Source organism: Cottoperca gobio, chromosome 9 (assembly GCF_900634415.1).
Source record: "Cottoperca gobio chromosome 9, fCotGob3.1, whole genome shotgun sequence".
Classification (NCBI taxonomy): domain Eukaryota; kingdom Metazoa; phylum Chordata; class Actinopteri; order Perciformes; family Bovichtidae; genus Cottoperca; species Cottoperca gobio.
Window position 1 is genome coordinate 12329556 of NC_041363.1, and position 26187 is coordinate 12355742.

The 26187-nt window shown below is 41.0% G+C and overlaps 1 protein-coding gene across 1 annotated transcript in view; it reads left to right on the forward strand.

The window, feature by feature from the left end:
- Positions 1–26187, forward strand: part of stpg2 (sperm-tail PG-rich repeat containing 2) — a 52768-nt gene that overhangs the window by 23818 nt on the left and 2763 nt on the right. The window contains exons 11-12 of the mRNA XM_029440089.1: positions 14054–14219; positions 19271–19386. Coding sequence (XP_029295949.1) covers positions 14054–14219; positions 19271–19386 — 282 coding nt within the window. The remainder of the gene's footprint in view (positions 1–14053; positions 14220–19270; positions 19387–26187) is intronic.

A 26187-nucleotide genomic window follows, 5' to 3' on the forward strand; every position in this document is an offset into this window, starting at 1 on the left:
GTTATCGGACTTCCAGAAGATATTTATTGCAGTCTTTCCTCTGTCTTTGCTCATAGCTGCTCCGCTTTTTATTATCCAGGTCTTTTGTTTCTCAGTGTTTTGTTTTGTTTTGAGGCCAGTTTATTCAGTTGCAGTTTATTTCTTCTCACAAATCTCTCTATTCCCAAATCCACTCTATAAGGATTGGATTTCCAAACAGTGGTTAAATACATATTGAATAACAGACATGGCATGATTTATAGTAGATCTTTCTTTTCTTGTGGTGTGCCCTCATTCAAGGGATGCTTACATTTCTGACAATCTAAATCAAACACACCTCAACTAGTTCAAATATTTGAAGCTATATTGGATCCATACTTTAGCTGCAGGTCTGCATCTGATAGGAGTTGATTACCTGCCTGTGGAGAAGAAAGAAGCAGACATGTTGTTGAGAAATGTCAGCTCTGCATGGAGAGATGATGATGAGTAGAGCATATCTTAAGTGAGAGTTTGCTTTTCTCTCATGTCGAATCCCAGTTTCCAGTTTTATTTCTCCTGATCCCCATCTTTCTCTCCCTTGTTCTGTTCTCTCCTCCCTCTTCTCCTTCTCTTATTTTCCTTTCATCCCTCCTTCCTTCCTCCTCATATCCCATTTTCCACATTGGCTGCTTTCCATCCCCTGCCTTTATTTCCTTTCTCCTGGCCAACCTTTCCTAATAATGACCTTTCTGTTGCTGAGGTTGTGGGATACCCTGAGGCAGCGCTGGAGAGAATAAGTGTGGAATTTAATTTGGACCTGTTTTACCCCGAGGCAGTGGAATTCCTCTCCTATAGATCAGTGAAATATTACCCTGTCCCTTGAAGCGATAGGAGGGAAGTTTGACATGGCATTTTGTCTGTCTGTCAGTCGGTTTTTACGAATACTTGTCTGCCTCTGTCGATTTTGTTTTGTCGCCCGTGACACTGAGATTAATAGAGGTCTTGATGGACGCTTATTGTTATACTCAGTGAGAGTGAGGGTTTGTCAATGGAAAGGGCATTGGCTCAATAATAAGGTGTTAGCAATAGCTTTAATGAAAGTGCACTTTCACTTATAAGTGCACTATAAGTGAATTGTGGGAAATCCATCGACTGTCACTTAAATTTTGGATAATTTGACACACAAGATTATCCACGAGTTAAACATGTAAAGAAATAAAAATAGGAATGTGAGTACAGAATATATATATACTTATAATTACTACCTCAGACTCACCATGTTGCATCGTTAAGACAGTTAAAGAAATACATAATATATATACTGTATATATTATAATATATATTATATGTAATATATATATATTATATACATACAGTATATATATATATTATATATTTATATATAAATATATATATTTATAAACTGTATATATAAATATATAATATATATATATATATATACTGTATATATTATAATATATATTTTATATATATATATATATATATATATATATATATTATATGTAATATATATATATATATATATATATTATATATGTATATATATATACAGTTTATATATATATAAAAAATATACTGTTTTTCTAACATTACTATAACGGGGAGCCGTGCAGCTGGAGTCTGCTTTAAAAATAAAATAAAAAACCTTTACTTGCGGCTGCTGCTGTGTGACCATGGCAACTGCAAAAACCACACACAGGAAAACAATGCAGAAGCAAATTACTGATACTGGTATCAGAGTTTTCTGAATTAATACTTGAACAAATATATCAACCCACAAAAAGAACATAACATAACTTAGAACATCTAAGAACATCTGCTTTGAAGTTTGATTATTAACACTGAGCCAATAAATAATGTTTGTTACATTAGTATGAAAAACCTGCTTTAATAATTGTGTTTTATTACTATTTCCTGCATTTTACAGTAAGCTATATTTAGATGAGATTAGATTAGGATGATAGTAGAACGACACCACCCTTATCGGACTCATCTCATCTGGCGGGGATGAGTCGGCCTACAGGAGGGAGATTGACCAACTGGTGACCTGGTGCAGTGTGAACCACTTGGAGCTCAATGCTCTAAAGACAGTGGAGATGATAGTGGACTTCAGGAAGAGCTCAGCCACACCTGCCCCAATCACTCTGTGTGACTCCCCTGTGGACTCTGTGGAGTCCTTACGCTTCCTGGGCACCATCATCGCCCAGGAACTGAAGTGGGAGCTGAGCACCAGCAAAAAAGCACAGCAGAGGATGTACTTCCTGCTGCAGCTGAGGAAATTCAACCTGCCAAAGACGTCATCGAGTCCATCCTCACCTCCTCCATCAACATCTGGTACGCTGCTGCCACTGACCGGGACAAGGTCAGTGGCAGCAGCGTGTCATTTGCTCTGCGGATGAAAGTGATCAGCTGCAATCTGCCATCCGGACCCGGAAGCGTGCAGGTAAGATTGCATCTGACCCCTCCCACCCTAGACACAGACTTTTATCAGTCACTCCCATCCAGCAGGAGGCTGCGGTCCATCAGGACCAAAACCTCACGTCATATGAACAGCTTCTTCCCCTCTGCAGTTGGCCTCATCAATAAGGCCAGAGACCCCCACTGACACTGTCTCTCCCTCCCCCACTCTACACGAACGTACTGCTCAGCCGGCTGTCCTTGTGTTGTGTGTTGTACATTACCCCTACTGTTTATATTTTGTATATATTGTTAATTGTTAATTTTTGATATTTATGCACCATATGTGTTTGGATGTAGGTGGCAGTTATTACGGTGGAAGAGTTGCGGAGACGGAACAATGATGTTGCAGTGCAGCAGAGGAGGTGGTTAACAACTTAACATCTGAAAGCGCATTTCTGCATTGCAACTGCAAAACATGTTACAATTTGAGTAAAGGGCCTGGCCACAGGCACATACAAAACCGCCTCATGTTTATAAACGGGTTTGCTTTCTAATTATAGTATAATTACACGTCCACTGCCTACATGTCATTGATTAGAATCAACCAGTGTGAATATGTACGAGTATACACGTTATATAAAAGGTGAATTAACCAAGTGATACAGGATTTCCTTTATAGTTCCTTACTGTGATTTGCTCAATTAAAATGACATTCAAACCTTCTCATTAATTGCTCTGATCAAAGCATTTTTGCAAGTTTAATAAATAATACTTAATATCGCATATAACCGTCAATATCATCAGTAAATAAAAATCTATTTTCAGTTTTATTCTGATATGAAATCCAAATGTTTTACAATATTAAGTTCTTGTTCTGGCAGGTCGGTGGGCTCCATGCAAGTCATTTTAAACCGATGTAGTCGAGCAATAATGTCTCACAAAGCCAGTCAAACAAATTTCAGTTTATCTGCACTAATTACGCTGACAATGAACGAGCAACACTTCACAGTTCTCCTTCCTCAGCGTGTAACTGGCTTGATGGAATCAGGCAGGCAATATTAATACATGGCTTTTATTACACGTATCACTGACAGTGACTGCAGGCAGGATTCATAATGCAGCAACGCTGGGAATGGTACAGTGAATGGTAACACACTGACTTCCAATGCCATGGCAACAAATCTAAATAATTATTTTTACTCATTGTGCATCTACTTATTCTTTGTCATTTTGCATCATTTGTTACCGAGTTGACAGGTAACGTACCAGGAGTACAGTACTTCAGTGGTGAAGGCTGAATTATGTATTTTTGTCAGGTGTTGCTTTATGCGAGGTAGGTTTATAGGTACACAGAGAGTCCAGCTATTGCTAATGTGCACGTCCTAAAGTAGGAGCTATTAGGGCTAAGTAGAGACCGGACTGCTGTGTTTTTTCCTCCTACCTGCTTCTGGTGCCAGTTGTCTTTATAAACGTCATATTGAACATAAACTCATATTCATTAGCTACTCTATTGTATTTCTGGTACAGCGACACAGACAGACATCATTCACAAGGCCTGACGCAGTCAAGGAAAGCCTCATTAATGTCAATTACAAGTGGAAAAACACCACACTGCTCTCCGAAAAAGATAGCACACACACAATGGGCTTGAGAAAGAACGAGAAAGAGAGGGAGAGATGAAACTGAATGGAAGAAGCAGTGGGAGGGAATGAAGGAAAGACTAAGAGGATGAGAGAGAGCCTCTGTGCATCATGTGTAATTATCTATCCTATTAGCGCAGTTGAGATAATTAGAGTGTTTGCTAAACACACATTTATCAAACTAAAGCAAAGCATCATCCCCCCCCCGCTCGGCAGAATGAACCCAACGACAAAACTCCAGGAGGTGAAATTATGCTTAGAATAAATGGGGGGGGGGTGAGATTGACACAGGGATGAAGGAATGATGGAAAAAAGAGGGACAGATAGAAAGAGAAGTTGACTCTGCAGACAAAGAAGGATGGAAAGACAAAGAGAAAAAGTGAGGCATTGCTGTCTGTGGCTCTGGAGAGATAAATATGATGAATAAATAAAAGCCACGTGAGTCAGAGAAAGAGTGTGACAGTTGCATGGACAGTAATGCCATGGATAAGATATTTTTGAAGTATCTAGAATAGGAAAATATGCAGCGACCTATGGTTTGTCACTTATTGACTTTTTGTCTCCGTGTTTCAGTGCATTTTTATGATATATCCATGGACAGCTAATGGCATGTCATGGTGCAGCCTCTATTTATTGTAGACAAGGGAGTTGGGTGATGAAAGAAAGGAACAAAAACAGGAAAATAGAGTTATAGATTTGATATGGATTTTGCTGTCAGCTGTCAGGGTAATGATGATGATGTGAGTCCCTGTGAGAATTCAAGCGCGGCCACATACATATAGTGCACATGCGGAGAAAATGTGCCCATGAACACATAGATAAGCATATATTTATGCAACTATACCCAGATTGTGCATACAGTATACATATCTGAATGCGCTCATGAATGCGTACACATGTTTGTGTATTATTGTACTATGAAGCACAGAGAAAGAATATATAACTGTAACTATTTTAGACCATTGTCTTACTTCTTAAGCGCCTATGTTCTCTTTCCTGCTTTATTTTTCAGTGAACTAGATGTCAGAGTGATGTCCATTAAAATATGTGAGTCTGACTGGTTTGTAATTCAAACAGTCTGCTGGATCTAAGTGAAGTCTGATGCCCCGATGATATAATGGCCCAATCAGCTAACGGAGATAGAGGAAGAGTCTGAGTGATAGATGATAATCGACAGAGATAAAAGGACGGGACTAAAACTTTGGAGTTCTGCCAGTGATTAAAGGATGCATTGTTTATGACCCCTCACAATGTTAAAGAATTGCACACGACTAATAACAGAAGAATATTTCTATTTTTAACTCCACTTTGTCCTGATGGTAGCGCTGCAGAGGGATCATGGGGTCATTAAAATCCAAGATTAAGATTATTATCCAACAAATTATAACTCAGTTTAGTTTTTTTTGTGAATGCCCCAAAACAATTTTTATTTAGAAATGAATGTGCTCAGTTAATTTCAAGGCAGCTTTCTCAGGAGTTTGATGTTGCTTGTGCACTAACAGATTTGATTGCCTGTTGGTGTTTCAAGACAAAAGGTCGGGTCAGCTTTCCACATTAAGGAGAGCCCTGAGGTAAGAGTTGACCCTGGGATCACTTAGCCCCTTTTTCACACACACATTGTTAACCCAGGGTTGACCTAAGCCCAGGGCTAACACAATTCACACTGCACTTCTATAAACTGGATTGTGCCGGTGTGAACGCTTTATTAGCCCCGGGCCAACAGCTCACTTAGCCTGGTGACTAAGTGCAGTGTGAGAAGCCCCAGGGAGTCACCAAAAAGTGACAAAGGAAACATTAATGTTTACATGTTTCTGTGGACGATGTCAAATATTTTTGCCGATAAAACAGACTTTTGGCAGGTTTCATTATTTGCAGGTAAACCGACATGATAGATTTGGGGAGCTGGGAGAGAATGATAGAGGCTGACACTAAGACACATGAATAACTAATGTAATAAGGATAAAAACAAAAGTCAACACTAAGTTAACAACAACTTTACAATGCAGTGATGATAAGCCTCTGATGTAGATTCCCTAGATGTTATTGTGAAATGTCAGTATAGGTAAAAAGTGAACAAACTGTCATCTAATATACGGTTCGAGTATTATTCTTGTACACCATTTTTTTATTTGCCACTTGCTAAATGGACTGACGCTCCGTTCTGACCTCACCTGTCCTCTAATTAAGTTGCGCTATGCTTAATTTCCTGCCTTGAATGGTTGAGTGCGATAGATACATATTAAGTGATACATATCTAATGGAAATATAATGTTGACATATAATAATAATAACACTGGTACATTGTTTCTAATCAGTCTTGATTTACAACGACACCATGGGGAGGTGGAGGGGTGAAGTAAAAGATAAGTGAGAGTAGATAATCACGTAGACAGTGAAAGGACAGCTTCGGCGACTGGAATAAATGTGAAAAATTAGGATGCGTGCAAGAGCAACAGAGGAAAAGAGAGGGCCAAACAAGTGAGTGTTAAAATGTGTGATAGGACACAGATGGAGAACTTGTCTGTGTAGCACTTTCAGATTTTATGATGTGTGGATGCTCTCTAAGTTATTGCTTGGAGGAAAAGATCACATACGCTCGGTGAAATTCTTTTTCTCTCGTTCCTTCTCTTCCTCTCTCGCTGTGAAGCCCTGGTTATTGTTACCTCCCTGCTGTCTTGCTGTTATAAAACAAGTGAACTGAAAAACAGCCCTTCTTCAAAAACAGCCTGACTCAAAAATAAAAGACATTTTTACAAGTGAAGGTGGATAAAACGCTACATGTTTCCTCGCACACTCGCACAACTCCAGAGTCCAAATGCAATACAAACAATGCAGGATTGAAAATGTGTCTTTTGCAAAGGTTCAATGTGAAAGGAAATGCACTCAACACATTTAGTAGTCGCCAAGGACACACAATTGGTCAGAAACACTCAATTTAAACATAACCTTTCCTTGTTTACAAGAATACTCACAGGGCCTCTTTAAGTTTAGGCAATAAAAAGTCTTAATTTAGAGAAAAATTGTGCTTATGGCTGAAATAACTACTTCGTTAAGGTTAAGAAAGAACATGGACATGGTTCAAGTTGAACGTTGGCAGGAGAAGTGACCAAAATATCTCAACTCCCAGAGCTTTCAGCTGCATGTGTTGGTGCAGTTGTACGATAATTGGATGTTGGCGCTATCTATCTTGAATTAAATATATGTGTATTTTTTAATCAGTCTACCGTTTCCAAAGAAGAAACTTCATAAGTAAGCTTTGTTTTGTTTTTAACAAGCAACCACCAACTTCTGTCTTGTTTCTGCTGAGGAAAGTTTTTCAATAGCAGCACATAGAAAGAAAGATCCACATCTGGGTCAGTGCTAACTGTGTTTATTGTTTTAAGTTAAACTGATTTGTTAGGTTTTTCTCTCTCTCTGTCTTGGAAAAAACTGGCACATACAAAAAGGAGATTAAGTCTTCTTTCATGTGTCGTCTTTCTCTCTCGCTGTCTTAAATCCAGTGTCATGTTCAAGAAAACAGAGTAACACAAACAGACTCAATTTAAGAAAAAATACAGTCAGGTAGCAGCTTTCTTCATTTTTTTTTACAGTACATGATGTAAAATATAATCATTTTGATAAATGAAGCCTTTCAGCTGCACCTCTTCTGTCTAGTGTCAGAAGCAGCCATGTGCTCCGTCTGTCAAATTTCATTTGTATCGACCTGCATTTGAAATTCTTCGGTAGCATGTGAGAGATTGGATCCCATTTTTATTTATTTTTCTGAGAATAATGGAATCGTCAGCAGATGCACGTTGACCTGTGACACTGCCCAGAATAGAGATCAGTATTTAAACAAAACTAAAAACGTACTTTCCCCTTTTAGATTGGATTAGAGGAAGTGAAATGTGACCAGGCCTACTCCTTTAATTTGATACCATCTATATTTATTATCAGGCTTGAGTTTTACTTCTGCTGCCAATCTCCTCAGCTTCATTTATTTTTTTTATTTTGTACCTTGGCAGTTGGTTTCTCTCTTTTCTCTCTTCATCCCATTATTCTTCTTATCTTCTGTCTTCTGTATATTTTCTGCTTTTTTTCTTGCTCCATTTCTGCATTTAGTTTCTAATGTAAGTTAATCAATCTCTCTCTCTCTCTCTCTCTCTCTCTCTCTCTCTCTCTCTCTCTCTCTCTCTCTCTCTCTCTCTCTCTCTCTCTCTCTCTCCCTCCCTTTCTTTCTTTCTCTTCACCCCACTCCTCATGTGGATGAAGTAGAAAACATGTGCCTACCTACATGTACATTTCTCTGTCCAAGGTATGGGGACCAGCTGTGGCCAGCAGCTGTTTGTATAGTGCATTGTGTGCACCCATATGCAGGTGTGGGCACGTACCCATTTTAGGCAGCAGCTGTGTGTTTTGTGTATTTGGTTACGGACAGCTGTTTAGTAGCAGGTGATGATTTTAGGAGCCAAGCAGACAGTCAGCCAGGCAGGCGGCCAGGGGGACGACAGGGAGAGCGAAGCCCAATAAGATGTAAGGAGGCCTTGGCTGGGCGTTCACTCAACCAGGCCTTCTGGACCTCTGCTGGATGGCTGGTGTTTCAGGAGAGACCCAGCTGTGGGTGTCAGTGTTTATACATGAGTCTAAACCTGCCAGACTCCACAGACAGCTTACTGATTACTTCTGTATATAAATCAGTGACAGGAAGACTGTTACTGTAAGTCTTTAAAAGGGTCTGGGGTTCAGATTAAACTGGAATCCAATCCTTCCACTCCAAATCAGATTAGCGGTTCAGGTCTATACATGTAAATGCGATGAGGTGTGGTGAAATGAGAGAAATGTTCCATTAAAGTAGACACAATAGAACAGAGGTGAAGAGAGGTGATGCAACAAAAGAAAACGCAAGTCTGCAATGATACAGATGATATGATTGATGTAAGGGAGGATGGCTGTTTTTCAATCATTAGAAGAAGAGAAAGAAAGCAGTGAGGCAGTAAGTATCAAAAGATGAAGCACAGAGAAAGAATATAGGGAGTAAGAAAGACAAAAAGAAAAGACAAGGCGATAAAATAAAGGGGTGAAATAAAATGAAGGAAAAAGCAAGATATACAAGACTACAAAACACAGCAGAAAATTGTAGCTGTCAGCAAATTGTTAGACTAACTGCTGCCTATAAAGTGTGAATAGGAAGCAAATGGGACCCATATGGTTTCCCTCTGTCATTCCATCTGTATTGAAGACCTGTCTAAAACCTCATTAAGGCCTTATGACACCTTCACTTCTAGAATCAGACAGATGGTTATCAAGCTCTATGATGAGACACCATCTGGGCTTATGACACAGAATGACATAGTCTATTTTGGGAGGAAAACAAGCAAACAAATGCTGTGTTCTTTTTTTCATTTGAATACTAGCAAGGGATGAGATGAAGGAGCACAGAAACATAAAAATGCTAAATTGAAACATATAGTGCAGAGTGCCATCTCAGGTACGATTCCAGCCTTGAGGCTTTTGTTGCATGTCATACACCTCTCTCTCTCTCTCTCTCTCTCTCTCCCCCCCCCCCCCCATTTCCAGGCTCTGTCACAATAAGGACAATATCTGAATTTAAAAGTTTTTCTACAGGCAGTGAAAAGTTAATTCCTAAGAATTAAAAAAGAAAAGTAATTACAGTGATGTTGGTCTTGATGGAGTACAAGGCCCTTAACATTTTCTCCCTATTTGTTTTCATCAGTTAGTATACTTTGGCATCTCATTAGTCACTTTGAAGCTGAAATTTTAAACTGAAAATGAGAGAACACTAACACATATATAACGTAAAGTTGCATGGGACACTAAGCTGTGAAAAATAACTTAGGAGTCTGTTCATTGTCCATGTGACACTGTGGATTTAAGAGGCAAAGCCTAAGTAACCATTATTATTTATTAGCCTCTAAATGGTACAAATTAGTTCCAAACAAGATTCCCAATTTTGCCTCATGCTGGTGTTGGTTATTTCTCAACATAACACGAACTACCAAATCTTACAGATAAGAATATATATATATTATCTGTAGTTCAAGGATTTGAAATATGGAAATACTGATTCTGAAAATAGAATTGTGCTCTGCGAGTAATGAAAGGTTTGAAGAGTAATGAGAGGATGAAGAATGGATGTGGTGGTAGCACAACACACACACACACACACACACACACACACACATACACACACACACAAACACACACACACACAACACACACTCACACACACACACACACACACACACACACACACACACACATCTCATGTGTTATGCCTGGCCATTAGTCAAAGATGTCAATAGTATATTCTAAGCCAAATCGTTAGTATGGTGGTTGTCAGGTGTACTTAAGTGGCCATTAGTGTGAGAGAGAACTTGGTGTGGAAGACGTTCTATAAGAAGATAAGCAGTAAACTTGGTGTTTGACTGAGAATATGCTTTACCTTTAGTATCGGATGTAAAGGAGGATTCAGTATAATATGTTGTTGTTGTTGTTGAGCCCTGTAGAAATGTTTTTTTACATGATTGTTCAGACAGATCAGAACAAAGGCTTATGCACATATTTTCGTATCATGCATACAAGTGCCCAACCCTCATGGGTTAAAAAGAAAGCATATACACAGTGGCCAGACATTTCATTTCATTACACAATTACAGGTTGTTTACCATTCGGTTTTCAAACCAAGCAAATATAATCTGCTACAAAAATGGTTCCCTTCCTAAAGCACAGCTCAAGCTTTTCATGGTCATCCAGCCAAAGGAAATCAACATCATTGGAGGTCATTTTACTAACAAATCCCATCCCTTATGTGCCGGTAGACAGGACAGTGAAAGTAAATAAACCTCATTCTCTATTTCTCCTAGCTCACACAACACACGTAGTTACAAATAGGCTTCATTATTTTGTATTAAAAAACAATCAGTAAATGTCTTCAAATGGGAGAATATTGGATGTGATATAAATAATACAGATATCAGGCAGAACAACTGATTTTAAATACATTTTGAATAATTAAAGAAGGACACCGATGTTTTCTTTTCCACAAGATGTGGTACATTTGGCTTTCCTAGAACTTTCCAAATGGAAAACACACGTTTTATCGGAACTAATACTAAATATTGGAAAGTGTCCAAGCAAAAGTATAGATATGATCTCAAAGAATTCACCAGTAATGTGCAGGCTGCTCTCCAGCAGTCTATAAACACTCAGTGATTATTGAGGATAGACATGGTGTTTATACAAAGTTAATTCATTCTGCTTTTCATGAATGAACTGTTGAAGGAGACATTTGGTTGCCTGCTGCCGTTGTGTACTGCTCAGGGAACCCCACTATAACGCCATTGGGATTGTTAGTTGCACTTTTTTATGATTAGAATTTTCATCAAATTTAGAAAAGTCCTTCAATGTCAGATCCAACCAACCGAAACTGAAAGAAAGAAACACATCTATTCATCCAGTTATGCTTTTATAAACCTTCAAGGAGAAAAGAAGCACATTATCTCTTTGACCATGAGCCAGTATTCAATATATATCATTTTGTTTAATTGGATTTATTATTATTTTTGTTTGGATAGATGACATTTTACCAAATATGCATATTCTTTGACTGAAATTTTGTGTATAATCATCATATCTAGGATTTACAAGAATCTTTCATGTTCCTGTTTTAACATGTGCTTTGTCTTATGATTTGTACTTTTGGCTGAACACTGTTAATGCACCGTTTGCCGATTGGCAGTATGTTATCTAAGGCAGCAAATCCAGGACATATTGTTTACAGTTCATGGAAGGACTTCTGCTACATAGCCTCCCATTGTCCACGTTTACTTACTTTAGTATTTATCGTGACTTTATGACCTAATGATCCCCTCTCACAGTATGCTTGATTGGTAGTTCCATATTGTCTTGATTAACTAGAACTACAACTTGAAGTTTATATAAAAAGAAAAAAAAGAAATTGATAATCTTCTCTCGCTTAACATATTAAAAATACTGTTAGTTCTGACAATCTGTCTTGGTGCTAGCATCACATCAATATTCAATTTCAGTTATTCTGCGGCACTGCCTGCCTGCCTGCCTGCCACAAATGTGTATCTGGCATCTACAGTATTCTATATGCACTCTGAGATATTTTTTAGACAGTCAAGGGCAATGTGACAGAATCGTTAGGAAAAGGTGTGTTTGTGTGTGTCTCTGTGTATGTAGGAAGATAAGCATTGAGCTGTCTAAATGTCGAGGGTGTGTAATTAAAGTCAACCTGAGTGCTGTCAATATGTGATGACGGCTACAGAGAACAGAGGTTTGACCCATATGCAGGTATAATTATGGACCATAGGGTCCCTCGGCAGGTGTGTGTGCACATCATGTTGCAGCGGTTGGAGGGTGATTTCTCTGCATTGTTAGATAGATCTGTGATAGATGTGTGCCTACAGTTGCGTGTGTGTGTGTGTGTGTGTTGTGTGTGTGTGTGTGTATCAAATTCACCATGAAACATACTCCAAATAAAACCATGATAAACAGTAAACAGTAACAACACAAGTTTCCTTAACATAATTTAATTAATCTTATTTTCCAGCCACTCCACAGTTGCTCTCAATATCACACAAAATCTGTTTGTGTGTGTGTGTGTGTGTGTGTGTGTGTGTGTGTGTGTGTGTGTTTGTGTGAGGTTGTATTGTTGTGTGCACATGTTGTGCTTGCCTCTTTTTTCCTCCCACTGTGTCGATAATGAAAAGCTAAATGGCCTGGGTTAGCAATGATTAAAGATGGACAGCTACCTAGGAGGAGCGGTCGGAAAATGACAGTTTGAGGTAAATGACAGCTCCGCTATGTTTTGGATAAATGGATCGCAGCTATATTCAGCCTTTCCATCAATTATTCAAAGACCCGCCGACAAGACAAATCCCCAGCAACTGAGATTCCTATGCAGCGGTGGTAAAGCAAGTTTTTAACCAGGTGACATGATTCACCCTGTTCCCCTTTCAGAGCCCAGTTCCTACAACTGGGATTCATTACGTGTTCACATCAGGAGAGTGCCTCTGGGAAATAGCTCTTAATTATTAGCAATTCATTAACGACTAAGAATGTAATGGCCTTGTTATGGTGGCTATTTATCTGAAATTACCTGTGATATGTTCTATCATTTCTCATTGTTTCTTCCTTCTGGAGCGGCATAATGAAAACTGTGCGATAACCACTCATTTATGCCATGGAGGAGATATCTGTGTGTGTGTGTGTGTGTGTGTGTGTGTGTGTGTGTGTGTGTGTGTGTGTGTGTGTGTGTTTTTGCAGATGTCACAATTACTGTATGTCCTTGCGTCTGTACACTGATATTCATGCACGACTGTGTGTTCATGAGTGATATTGTAGCAAGTCTGAGTGTGTTCTGATAACAGATGGGTGAATGGGTCAATAGTTATTTATTTGTGTGTGTGTGTGTGTGTGTGTGTGTGTGTGTGTGTGTGTGTGTGTGTGTGTGTTACATTGCCAGGCATGTTACAGACACTGGATCAACCTTTTGTTTTCTTCTCCATCATTCAGTTTTTTCCCTCCAATATATAGAAATGATGTGCAATGAAGTGTGTTTGTTTAACATTTAGTTTTTATACTGAAATCTCTCCTGACTTTTTTTTTATCCAGCTCCACCAGCAGGTCAGAGTTTGCATTTATCCTGTGAAGTATCTCAACATTTACTTCATTTGTATCCTGAGGACTTTGGTGATCTTGTGACTTTTCCTTTTGTGATAAAATGGTCAAAATGTTATTTGTCCAATACTTTGGTTTATGACCAAGTGCCTGAAAGCTAATTACATTCACATTAGTTTCAGCTGTTCTCGTGTTTAGGGTTCATTAGCAAACATTAGCATGCTAACACGCTGATCTAAGATGGTTAAGGATAAACATTATACCTGGTCAACATCAACAATGTTAGCATGCTGATCTTAGCATTTGGCTAACATCACAGAGCGGCTAGCATGGCTGTAGACTCTACATACATATAGCTATGTCAATACTCTCCTCTCCCCTCCCTGCAGGATTCCCCTCCACCAAACAGTTACAATGTGATTCAGACATTTGAGAAGGCTAATGGCCGCTCTTACTCAGAACCACGAAATGAAGGAGCTAAGAGACGACAGAGCTGCTTCCTCTCGGCTGCACCACGGGATAGTTTCTTCCTGCAATGTGACCCCACTGTACCAGGTATTGCACATACACACCCACACACCCACACACACACACACACACACACACACACACACTGAACAGCATCACTATCTATTAGGAGTGTCACAATTCAATTTGACTATATTCTTCTTTAAAAAGATAGGCTACATGGTATCAGGCGTGATATAACTTCCATATTTTTTGGAATGGACCACACTAAGGTCATATGGTCAAATTGAAATAATTTCTTAAATATGCCTAACTATAACTTATTATAATTACAAATTGTTAAACACAAAAACTAAAAGTAGGGCCACTAGACCTCTTCTGGAAAACCATCCGGCACCTCAGGAGGGGGAAGCGAGGAACCATCCAAGCTGTGTACAGCAAGGGTGGGACCCTGCTGACTTCAACTGAGAAGGTTATCGGCCGGTAGAAGGAGCACTTTGAGGAACTCCTGAATCCGACTAACACGCCCTCTATGGTTGAGGCAGAGCTGGAAGCTGATGGGGGATCATCGTCAATTTCCCTGATGGAAGTCACTGAGGTAGTCAAACAACTCCACAGTGGCAAAGCCGCAGGGGTTGATGAGATCCGTCCAGAAATGCTGAAGGCTTTGGGTGTTGAGGGGCTGTCTTGGTTGACACGCCACATCACGACATTGCGTGGAAGTCTGGGACAGTGCCTAGGGGTTGGCAGACCGGGGTGGTGGTTCCCCTATTTAAAAAGGGGGACCAGAGAGTGTGTGCCAACTACAGGGGTATCACACTTCTCAGCCTCCCTGGTAAAGTCTACTCCAAGGTACTGGAAAGGAGGGTTCGGCCGGTAGTCGAACCTCTGATTGAAGAGGAACAATGCGGATTCCGTCCTGGTCGTGGAACAACGGACCAACTCTTCACTCTCGCAAGGATCCTGGAGGGGGCCTGGGAGTACGCCCATCCGGTCTACATGTGTTTTGTGGATCTGGAGAAGGCGTATGACCGGGTCCCCCGGGTGATACTGTGGGAGGATGCTAGCGGGAGTATGGGGTGAGGGGGTCACTTTTGAGGGCCATCCAATCCCTGTACGCCCAAAGCGAGAGTTGTGTCCGGATACTCGGCAGTAAGTCGGACTCGTTTCCCGTGAATGTTGGCCTCCGCCAGGGCTGCGCTTTATCACCAATCCTGTTCGTGATTTTCATGGATAGGATATCGAGGCGTAGTCGTGGAGGAGAGGGGTTGCAGTTCGGTGACCTGAGGATCTCATCGCTGCTCTTTGCAGATGATGTGGTCCTTATGGCATCATCGGTCTGTGACCTTCAACAGTCACTGGATCGGTTCGCAGCCGAGTGTGAAGCGGTTGGGATGAGGATCAGCACCTTCAAATCTGAGGCCATGGCTCTCAGCAGGAAACCGGTGGATTGCCTACTCCGGGTAGGGAATGAGCAATTACCCCAAGTGAAGGAGTTCAAGTACCTCGGGGTCTTGTTCGCGAGTGAGGGGACAATGGAGCGAGAGATTGGCCGGAGAATCGGAGCAGCGGGGGCGGTATTACAGTCACTTTACCGCACCGTTGTGACGAAAAGAGAGCTGAGCCAGAAGGCAAAGCTCTCAATATACCGGTCGATCTTCGTTCCTACCCTCACCTATGGTCATGAAGGCTGGGTCATGACCGAAAGAACGAGATCACGGGTACAAGCGGCCAAAATGGGTTTTCTCAGACGGGTGGCTGGCGTCTCCCTTAGAGATAGGGTGAGAAGCTCAGCCATCCGCGAGAGACTCGGAGTAGAGCCGAGTAGAACCACCAGTTGAGGTGGTTCGGGCATCTAGTAAGGATGCCACCTGGGCGCCTCCCTAGGGAGGTGTTCCAGGCACGTCCAGCTGGGAGGAGACACCGGGGAAGACCCAGGACTCGGTGGAGAGATTATATCTCCTCACTGGCCTGGGAACGCCTCAGGATCCCCCAGTCGGAGCTGGAGGATGTGGCCCGGAGAAGGGAAGATTGGGGTTCCTTACTGGAGCTGCTGCCCCCGCGACCCGATCCCGGATAAGCGGTGGACGATGGATGGATGGATGGATGGGCCACTAGATGACAGGAGGTTATTTTACAACAACATCTTTCAAATCAAATCATATCAAATTTATTTATATAGCCCAATATCACAAATTACACATTTGTCTCAGTGTGCTTTACAGACTGTACAGGTTACGACACCCTCTGTCCTTAGACCCTCGCATTGCACAAGGAAAAACTTCCTAAAAGAAAACCCCATAATTAAAGGGGGAAAAATGGAAGAAACCTCAGGGAGAGCAACTGAGGAGGGATCCCTCTCCCAGGACGGACAGACGTGCAATAGATGTCGTGTGTACAGGATAAACAACATAGTACAAATACAACATTTGACAGAAATTATGTTGTGTTGGAAAAGAGAAAGTTTGGATGAATCCAGGAAAATGTCAAAAAGGCTTCAGCAGGACCAGGGCAGCAGGCACAGCCACGATTCCTGATCCTGACGTAAACCTTATCAGTGGCAACCTGCCACATGAGACACAGAAACTCTGGGGATGATACCCTGGATGATGAGTTAGTAACATACATTTACATAAATGCATAAGATAGAGAGGGAGAGGGAAGGGAGGAGAGAGGAAGAGAAGGAGGAGAGCAGGGAGGTGTCCCCCGGCAGTCTAAGCCTATAGCAGCATAACTAGGGGCAATCAAAGGCAAGCCTGAGCCAGCCCTAACAATAAGCTTTATCAAAAAGGAATGTCTTACTCTTAGCCTACTCTTAAATGTGGAGAGGGTGTCTGCTTCCCGAACACAAACTGGAAGCTGGTTCCACTGGAGAGGAGCTTGATAGCTGAAGGCTCTGCCTCCCATTGTACTCTTAGAGACTCTAGGAACTTCAAGTAACCCTGCATTCTGGGTAATCGCAATGCTCTAGTTGGTTTATAAGGTACTATGAGATCTTTAAGATATGCTGGAGCCTGACCATTAATTGCTTTGTAAGTCAGGAGAAGGATTTTGAATTCTATATTTTACCGGGAGCCAGTGCAGAGCAGCTAATACAGGAGTAATATGATCCCGTTTCCTAGGTCTTTCAACATCTCGTCAGAGTTTACGAGGTACACCTGAATGCACCATTAGGTCTCTTTTGTGGCCCACAAGCTTTAACGTACAAAGCTGATGTAAACGTGCAATATATTTTAAGAGGAGAAGTGTAGACAGCGTAACCGAAGTTGCAAAAGGCCACCAGATCCTGGTGAAACTTTGCCCCACTGGTTACTTCAAGAACGCAAGAGGATCTATCTATCTATCTATCTATCTATCTATCTATCTATCTATCTATCTATCTATCTATCTATCTATCTATCTATCTATCTATCTATCTATCTATCTATCTATCTATCTATAAAACTCCACCCTTTACCATCATGCAGTCCAATTAGCTCCATCTCTGTGGGCTTTTAACCTAATATTTACTTCAATTACACTCCCATTGAAAGATGTTGTTTCAAAATTGATAGATTCATGACTTACTTGGATAATTTATGACTAGCCCCATTTCACCAAGGGACTCAACCCATGAGGCACCCCAAACCGTTTAACCAAAATCCAATTTGCATATAAATAGATTTGGACTGTTTGCAATAGTGTTTCTTCTTCGTACACACACGCGCACTCATACACCCACACACGCAGATATGCAGACACAAGCATATGGACACCCATGCGCTCATAAACACCCACATTGAGACACACACACACACAATATGTGTAGCAACACACACATGCAATCATTTTGGCCATTATTGAATTTGCATTTATGAATAGGCCTACAGTATATGGAACATTATATTCCTCATCATGCTGGGTCCCCTGCGATCATATTTCTCGTAATGTAAGAGCATTTCACTATTCAACAGTTTTGGAACACACACACACACACACACACACACACACACACACACACACACACACACATTTCCTGCAGAATGATAGTCTTTCATATAATGAATCTGACATGTGGCTCAGTTTTTTTTAATGCACGCATGATGTAACTTTTTAAGTCCATCCAGGTTTGTGTAGTAAGCTGCAGTTAGCTGTTGGGCCAGACAACCACTTACTGCTTCCTTACTGTTTCCTTACTGCTTCCTTACTGCTTCCTTACTGCTTCCTTACTGTACTCATCTACTCTTTCTAATGTTTCTTCTTTGAGTGATCGTGACTTTGCAAGAGAGTTTGTTCTTACTGAAGCACAGTGAGTATAAGTGTGTGTGTGGTGTTTGTCAGTGCTTTTTTGCTTGTTTGCAATCATATCAGCATGCATATGAATGTGTGTATGCACATGGACCTCTGTACACATGTTTGTGTGCTTGTCTCATTATATTTATTCATAACATGGGCACTTTTTTCAAAAGAGAATTTCTAGTTTTCAGAGTTTTTGGTCGATATATACAGGACCGTCTGTCCAGCATACCATGTCTTTGTGCTGGACAGCAGGGCGGTTCAGTATTCTGGTAGACTAAGCTTTGATCATATTTCGGAAAGTTCTAGTTAAATTCCACTGCCGCCCATAAAATAAAAGTTAGCATACCCCGGCAACTCAGTTCTGATTTATACTAGAAAATACATACACGCTGCTTTGAATTTAGTTGACCAGTATGTATGACAAGGACCAAAACATCAGGTTATCTTTTTACATAAAAGGAAAAAACATTGAAACCTTTTCACCTCGAGCAAAATAATCCATCCTTATCTCAGTGCCATGGCTGATTTAAATATACCAGCACCTCCACATTATCTGCCACAGCAACTTTGCTGTAGACCTCTTAGCGTTGCCAAGGTCAAAAAGTTTTAACCAAAAATATTTTCACCTATCTCGACCCCCAAAAGTAAAAGTTGAATGAGTAGCTGTGGTAGAAATTCTGTATTAGACAAAAAAATGGAGTGATGCTCAAACTTCTGCCGTTTTTTTGGCACACATTGAAGGTGAGAGTGTGTGCTCCAAATTACCACGGTGTCAAAAAAAAAACATCCCGCCTCTGTTAAAGCAGATAAATATGAAATGATGTATTTAGGTGTGGATTATGTATGTATGTGTTTACCAGGACCTGGCCAGTACAACCCCAGTTTGAAATCCTTCCCTCAAATGGCTCTGATCTCCTCCAGAGAAGATCGATTCAAAGTCTCCATGGACACCAACCCTGGACCAGGCGCTTATCAGGTAAACATGCTGTTAAAGTTTTGCTCTTGTGAAACATTCTTACCTCTCAACACATTCCCAGTCCACATGACTCCTTAAGCAGGCAACTTTCAGTAAGAGTACACTGCCATCAGTGTCGGTATGGATGTGTGTGTGTCCTTGGATTGTATTGTGTCTCTAAAGGACTAAGAGTGAGAGTAAAGTACGGGGAGACGTGAGTGTGCGGACACTGACCCTGTTTGTGTGTCTGATGTGTGCATGAGAGGCCACAAATATATGCCTGACATAATCTCATGTTTTGATCCTCAGAGAATCTATCAATTTTCTCCCTGACCTTGAGCTGTGCGGAAGAAATTAATTGCTTTGTAAGGAAAATCCAAACTTCAATGAGTTTGTGTGGTTTCGACCAATCTCCAGTGATGCAACACGAGTCTGAATCATGCAGTTTCCTGCTCAAGGCAGCTTTTCACTTTGTGGGAGAATTGTTCTTAATTGACCTGTCTGGTTGAATTAAACTAGGAAACGTGAGTGCATTTTTATAAAGTGTTATGTTGTTTAATGCTGCCACCTTAGACTGCTGACAGAGACAAATGCACTTTATGGTTGAAGCATTATACTGTTGTAATGAAACCTAACCAGAACCTAATCTCTCCCTGCCCCATTTCAGTGTGTTTTAATGGGAATTACAGCTCTGGGTTACAGCTGCTGGCGCGTGTGCGTGTGTGTGTGTGCACGTGTGTGTGTGTGTGTGTGTGTGTGTGTGTGTGTGTGTGTGTGTGTGTGTGTGTGTGTGTGTGTGAATGCGTGTGTGTGTGTGTGTGTGAAATGATTGAAAGAGCTAATGTTGCTTCCAGTCCCTGCTGACTTTGAGTTGTGAACATCAAAGACAAAACCACTGAGTTTGATTTAAACCTCGCTACAGAGTTCACCATCATGTTCATGTCCATGGGTGTAATGTTATCACAGGACTCTTTCTTCTCTACTCTGTCTGCCTGTCTCCCAATCTGTCTGCTGCCTCTGTGTGGATTTATCTCAACTTTTCCCTGTCCTCACTGTCTCAGTCTCTCTTCTCACTGCCGTCGCCTGTTATCACCTCTATGTCCCTCTCCGCTCTTTCTCCCATATTCCCTTTTTCTTAAGCAACAACAGCTGTTTGCATTACAGTACCTGTAGCCGGGTACACGCAATATGATTACTGGGCTAATTATAAGTTATGGTTTGGGCGTTACAACTAATCTGGGTTAGTTTGTGTTGACAGTTGGCAGATTAAATCATACACTGTGTTGTGTTGATTGTCTTCTGGTACACTTCCTGTATCATCATTCTCATGTTGATTATTTTAAATGAAATAAAAAATAGTTTTGACAGGATTTGGGGCCACTATTATCGTGCATTGGGGGAAATAGTACAGTGAAGCTGCTTTAATATGATTGGACAGTACCAGTCAGGTGGTAGCCAAACAGCTAATGAATAAAGCAGCTGATGTCAGTCAGAGGATGCCAGCGCTCAAGTGCTGCCTGAACTTACACTATGCTCAATTCCATCTCATCAGGTTTCAGTACAGAGCTCACTAAAAGTTCACCTCTTCTTATCAAGTTTTCCTATTTCCTGTTCTTCAGAATATACAGACTGGGTCTTTCTCATCCATTTTCCTCCTTTTCTTTGTAAATTGCATCATAAATTAGCAAGGCAAACTGTTTTTGATGGGATTTGGTACAAGAACATGTGAGAATTTGCGTTCACGCTGGATTTGATTGTATGAATATGATTGGACGTTATTACTTCAGCTTGGAGCCAAACAGCCTCCATTCCAGTTCATCAGGTTTCAGTAGAAAGCCACAACTCACCTGAAATTCACTTCACTCTTATGACATTCATTCCTCTACAGCTCTTTCTTCTGCAGAGCTTATGATCGTTGTTGCACACACTTCTCCATCCACCAAAAAGTTTATTTTCTTTGTCTTTTCTGTGCAAATGTAATCTTCGAAACCATTTATGACATTCATAAACATGAGAGATTTATAATCAGTTCAAATTGTGCTTCTCAAGACAAAATAATCTGTGTATGATCATCAGTGGAAATAGTCGTTATGTTAGGTATATGCCTCGTCTTTGTAGGTTTCAAAAATCTTAGCGTTAAACAGCATATCCCAGTGTGTGAGGGTGACAGTGTGTATCACTTTGTAAGTACTTACTAAGCCTCAGTAATGTAGGCAGAATGCAGGGCATACTTTTTCCAGATACATTTTTTAAATCTCTATCTTCCTATGTAGATGTGTGCTTGCGGTTGCTCTTTCATCACCATATTCTGTGTTTTTGCTCTCTTTATCTGCTTTACACGTCCCTCTCTGCCTCTCACTCTGTCTCTCAGCTCCATTTCTCTCTGTTATAAGGGGAAACTGTAGCTGGGAGAATCTTTCCACTGACAGCAGCTTGTAAAACTGTTGAAGTATCTCATATCATCCTCTCCTCCTGTACTGTCCTCTCCTCTCCCCTCCCCTCCCACTCCCCTCCTCTCCTGTCCTCTCCTGTCCTGTCCTCTCCTCTCCTCTAATTCCCCCTCCTCTCCTCTCCTCTCCTCTCCTCTCCTCTCCTCTCCCCTCCCCTCCCTTCCCTCTCTTCTCCTCTCTTCTCCTCTCTAAAATAAATATTCAACTAAGGCATTACATTAAAGGTAAAATCGAAATCCTCCATTTTCACTTGTCAAGTGTTTGCAGCCACTTTAGTCAAAGCAAAGAGTAAAGTTAATGTTGGGATAAAATTGGCTCAAAGTTAGTTTATGGAATTAAGTTAAAGGTCCTACGAAATGATAAACATGAATTTCTACTGATGATAGTAAATGCTATTTGTGGTGTAAAATGATGTGTTATTTATGACACAATGATCGCAGTATTTAATAAATCACGATTTAGTATGTCGACCACCGATGTTTACATCACCGCTACGGGAAACACCCGACGCTGTGTTCTGACAGTCACAAGTAAACACAGTCCACCAGTTGACAGCACGGCAGAAGCGGCAGACGTGGCGATGTCGGACTCTGGCTCGGATATTTCGACAAAATCGAGTGACAGTGAGTCGTCAATAGACTCGTTGTCACCTTCAAGAAGAGGAGTTTATTGATGCCGGTGTCGTAGATTTAGATCATGTGGGCGAGTTTAACGTGGTGGAAACAGAGCAGCTCGAGACACAGTGTTCAAGATGGAGACACAGACGGGAGCGTACATGCGGATGATGGTGACGGTGAATCTGGATTTGGCGGTATAGTATAAAATAGCAGATAAAATAGTAGATAAAATAAAAATAAAAAATAAAAATTGTATAATAGCTGAATTAAAATAGCAGATAACGCGTTATGGTTATGTCAATGGTAATCACTTCAACCTTATTTGCTTATTTATCTATGTATTCTGTAACTGTGCCAGAGTGACCATTCGACTTCCCTAAAATACATCAAAGTTTCTGAGCTCTACACATTTGTGCACACAAGTAACTTCCTCATTACGTGGCTGATCACCTGCTTGTTGTCTGTCCCTCTTCGAATACCTTTGGTAGGCTGTCTGCAACACCCAAACATCCAGACACTTTGATTTGAATCCTGGGTGATCTGTTATGCAGGTTGTTTGCACCATGTCCCTCATATTCATTGAGTTCCTCCATGACATCCTTTTCTTGGCAGCAGCTCTTCAATTGCTTCCATAATTGTACAGTTTTCACATGTACACCTAAATGTACAAAAGAAGAGTGGTAAGGACATGTACACAATATGCAATATCCAGAAAAAGGCCAATATTAACGTCTTCTTAATTTCATACTATTTATATGCCTGTGTTTGACAACAGGCTCGTAAGCACTATAGGTGAGACGGTCAGTATACAGACTATACTTTATAAACCAGCGCTGTCCTCCGGTCTGTTTGTTAGCTAATAGCTAATGCTTTATATACAGCCTCGTAATATATGACGTTTGACATCAGACACAACGATAGAACCTCAACCGCAGAAACTTTGAGAAAGAATCAAGTTATCAAGCTTTACAGACGTCGATGTGTCCAAGTAGAGAAGTAATTGAATATTTAGCTATCGAGCAATTAGCGGACAACTAGTCGGGTTCATAACAATTCTCGCTAGCAAGCTATCGATAGCTATCGAACTATTTACGATCGAGGATAATGTTAGGTTTTATTATGATGTATTCACTATTTATTGAGAAGTTCTATGAACTACAGTCAAATGTATATACCTGTCTGTGTTCTGTTGCCGCAGAGGATCCAGGATCACCGTCACCATCATCCGCATGTCCCGTCTGTGTCTCCATCTTGAACACTGTGTCTCGAGCTGCTCTGTTTCCACCACGTTAAACTCGCCCGCATGATCTGATCCCCAGTAGAACGCAGCAGCAGAGGCTGAGATATTCTGAATTTTAGCCCTAAGTATGCCCTAAAAACCCTGGATCCTACTTTTCCCATGATGCAACTTCATAGTGTCTTTCATAAGACATATCTCTGCCTGATAAACACCTATAGCTTTAACTCCACACAGTTTGTAACACACACTTTCTGTTTCAGTCTTTATTATCATATTATTTATCTTAACTTTCTCAAACTTTGAAAAGCTCCCTCCAGAGCCACTTAAGACATCATGCAGCTGTTTTTCAGGCGGAGTTGTGCTTTTTTTTATGAAACTTATCTTGATGGTTAGAATCAGTGGATACACATCCAAACACAAATGCCCACACACTTCACACTTCACACTTCACACTTCACACTTCACACTTCACACTGTACATTTTAATGAAAGTCAACTCGCTAACATCACTCCATATTGTGACTTGTTTATAAGTTTCAACTAGTGTACACTCGCAACGTATTGCACATTAACAAAATAAAGACACCTGCTGCCACCACATGTACTAGAAACCATTTAGATTTAGTTTTTTTTCTTCAACCTTTCTGTGACTTGAGATGTTGATGTAGAGTTCATACATACATATGTTTAAATACCTTTACACTCACAAAGAAACCTTTTGTGATCCACGCATTATAGAGACTGATACCTTGCATTGTGTGATATGTTGTGTCTCAATTTAGCTTTTTCCCCCCAGTGGAATGCATTTAAACTCAACTGTATTATTGTTAATCTATACCAAACCAGAGGCCATACAGAGTTAAAGATGGTGTGAAGTGGTGCAGAGAGGGAGAGAGGTGTTGAAGACAAGCAGGCGGATAGAGAGAGAGAGAGAGAGAGAGAGGGAGGGGTGAGAGAGAAAGGAGAGACAGGGACAGAGGTGAGACAGTGATGGAAAGGTGGTGGAAGAGAAGCAGAGAGACAGACCGCAGCAGATTGAGCATCTGAAGAGGGTAGTTAAATTCAACAGCTGAAAATGTGTTCTGAGGGCCTGTAATCTGAAACAGACGGCCTGTGTAATGGAGCATTAGTTGTTTCAGCATCAGTGTGTTGGCATATGCGTCCATCGATACGTGCACGTGTAACGTAACAAAGCTTTCTACTTGAGCGGCATTAGGTCGCAGGGAAGGCTCATTTAGTGCTTCTATTAGATGCACCATGTAAGGCACCTATTTCTAGGAAGTATGCTTGATTTACCTTCATCACACACGTCACTGCTCTTATTGGTTGAGCTTAATTTAACAGTGTTGATGGAACACAGGAATATGGAAAGACACCGGAGCAGACTTCAAGCAGAAACAAATATTAATCAAAAGCTGTAATCTTCGCCGATATATAAACCTGCAGAGTGCAAAGCACACACACAGCCAAAAAAAGAAGAAGAGTGAGAACAGAAGGTGTCCTTAACAAAGCTGACATTTCATAAAACCTTCCTCAGGGTGTGCCTTCTCCCTGTGAGAGTTTTTATATTTCTATGTTTAATGCTTCTAAGTGGGAAGCACTGCCACCTTATACCATCTCATCATGTTCTTTTCATTTATTCTGATGAGGGCAGCGAGGTAATATTCCTTATAATTTAAAATACAAAACTGTCTCCCCATTGCTGCATTTCAATTCATCACACAACTTTCTGGGAACTCTTAACTTTACATGACCATACAGTATGTGTGTGTGTGTGTGTGTGTGTGTGTGTGTGTGTGTGTGTGTGTGTGTGTGTGTGTGTGTGTGTGGGTGTGGGTTGAACTGTGCCTTTAAATCAAGCCACACCTGCAGGCTAGTTCAGACAGACAACTCAAGTCTGCCACCACACTCACATGGCAAACTCTTCTCACTGCAGCATGTGTTCAACGCACCATTTTTGTCACGTGGTATTCAAGCCATTAGTACTCTGCTCACTCTTGTGCATCCATGCCTGCTGCCACATTGTACACCTGAAAGTCATGCTGTCGTTTGCTGCCGTTCATACGGCATTTCAGAAGCCCCACCTCCACCCCAGCATCCACCTGTTGGCTGAGTTGGAAATGATTACCGTCACTCCCCACTCACTGTGCTGAACTTATTCTCGTAATAATCTATTCCACATGTGTTGGCTGACTGAACTGCTGATGAAATCAAGACGTCGGTTTCTAAAAGTTTTCCTAAAACTCTCCTAATAATGGTTTACGTGAAAATCAACGGCATTGGTTGATTGTTAAACTGCATAAAATCATCTATTTGAACATGTTCCTGTCAAGCGACCTTGTGACTGTTCTTTCAGGGACACAATGGCTGAAGGTAGAATTCTTTTAACCATGACCGCAATCTTTAGTGGCAGAAGTAGCTCAGTTTGTAGGAACTTGGCTTGGGAACCGGAGAGGCGCCCCCACACACCCCGGGCGCTGCATAGAGGCCGCCCACTGCACCTAATACTAGGCTG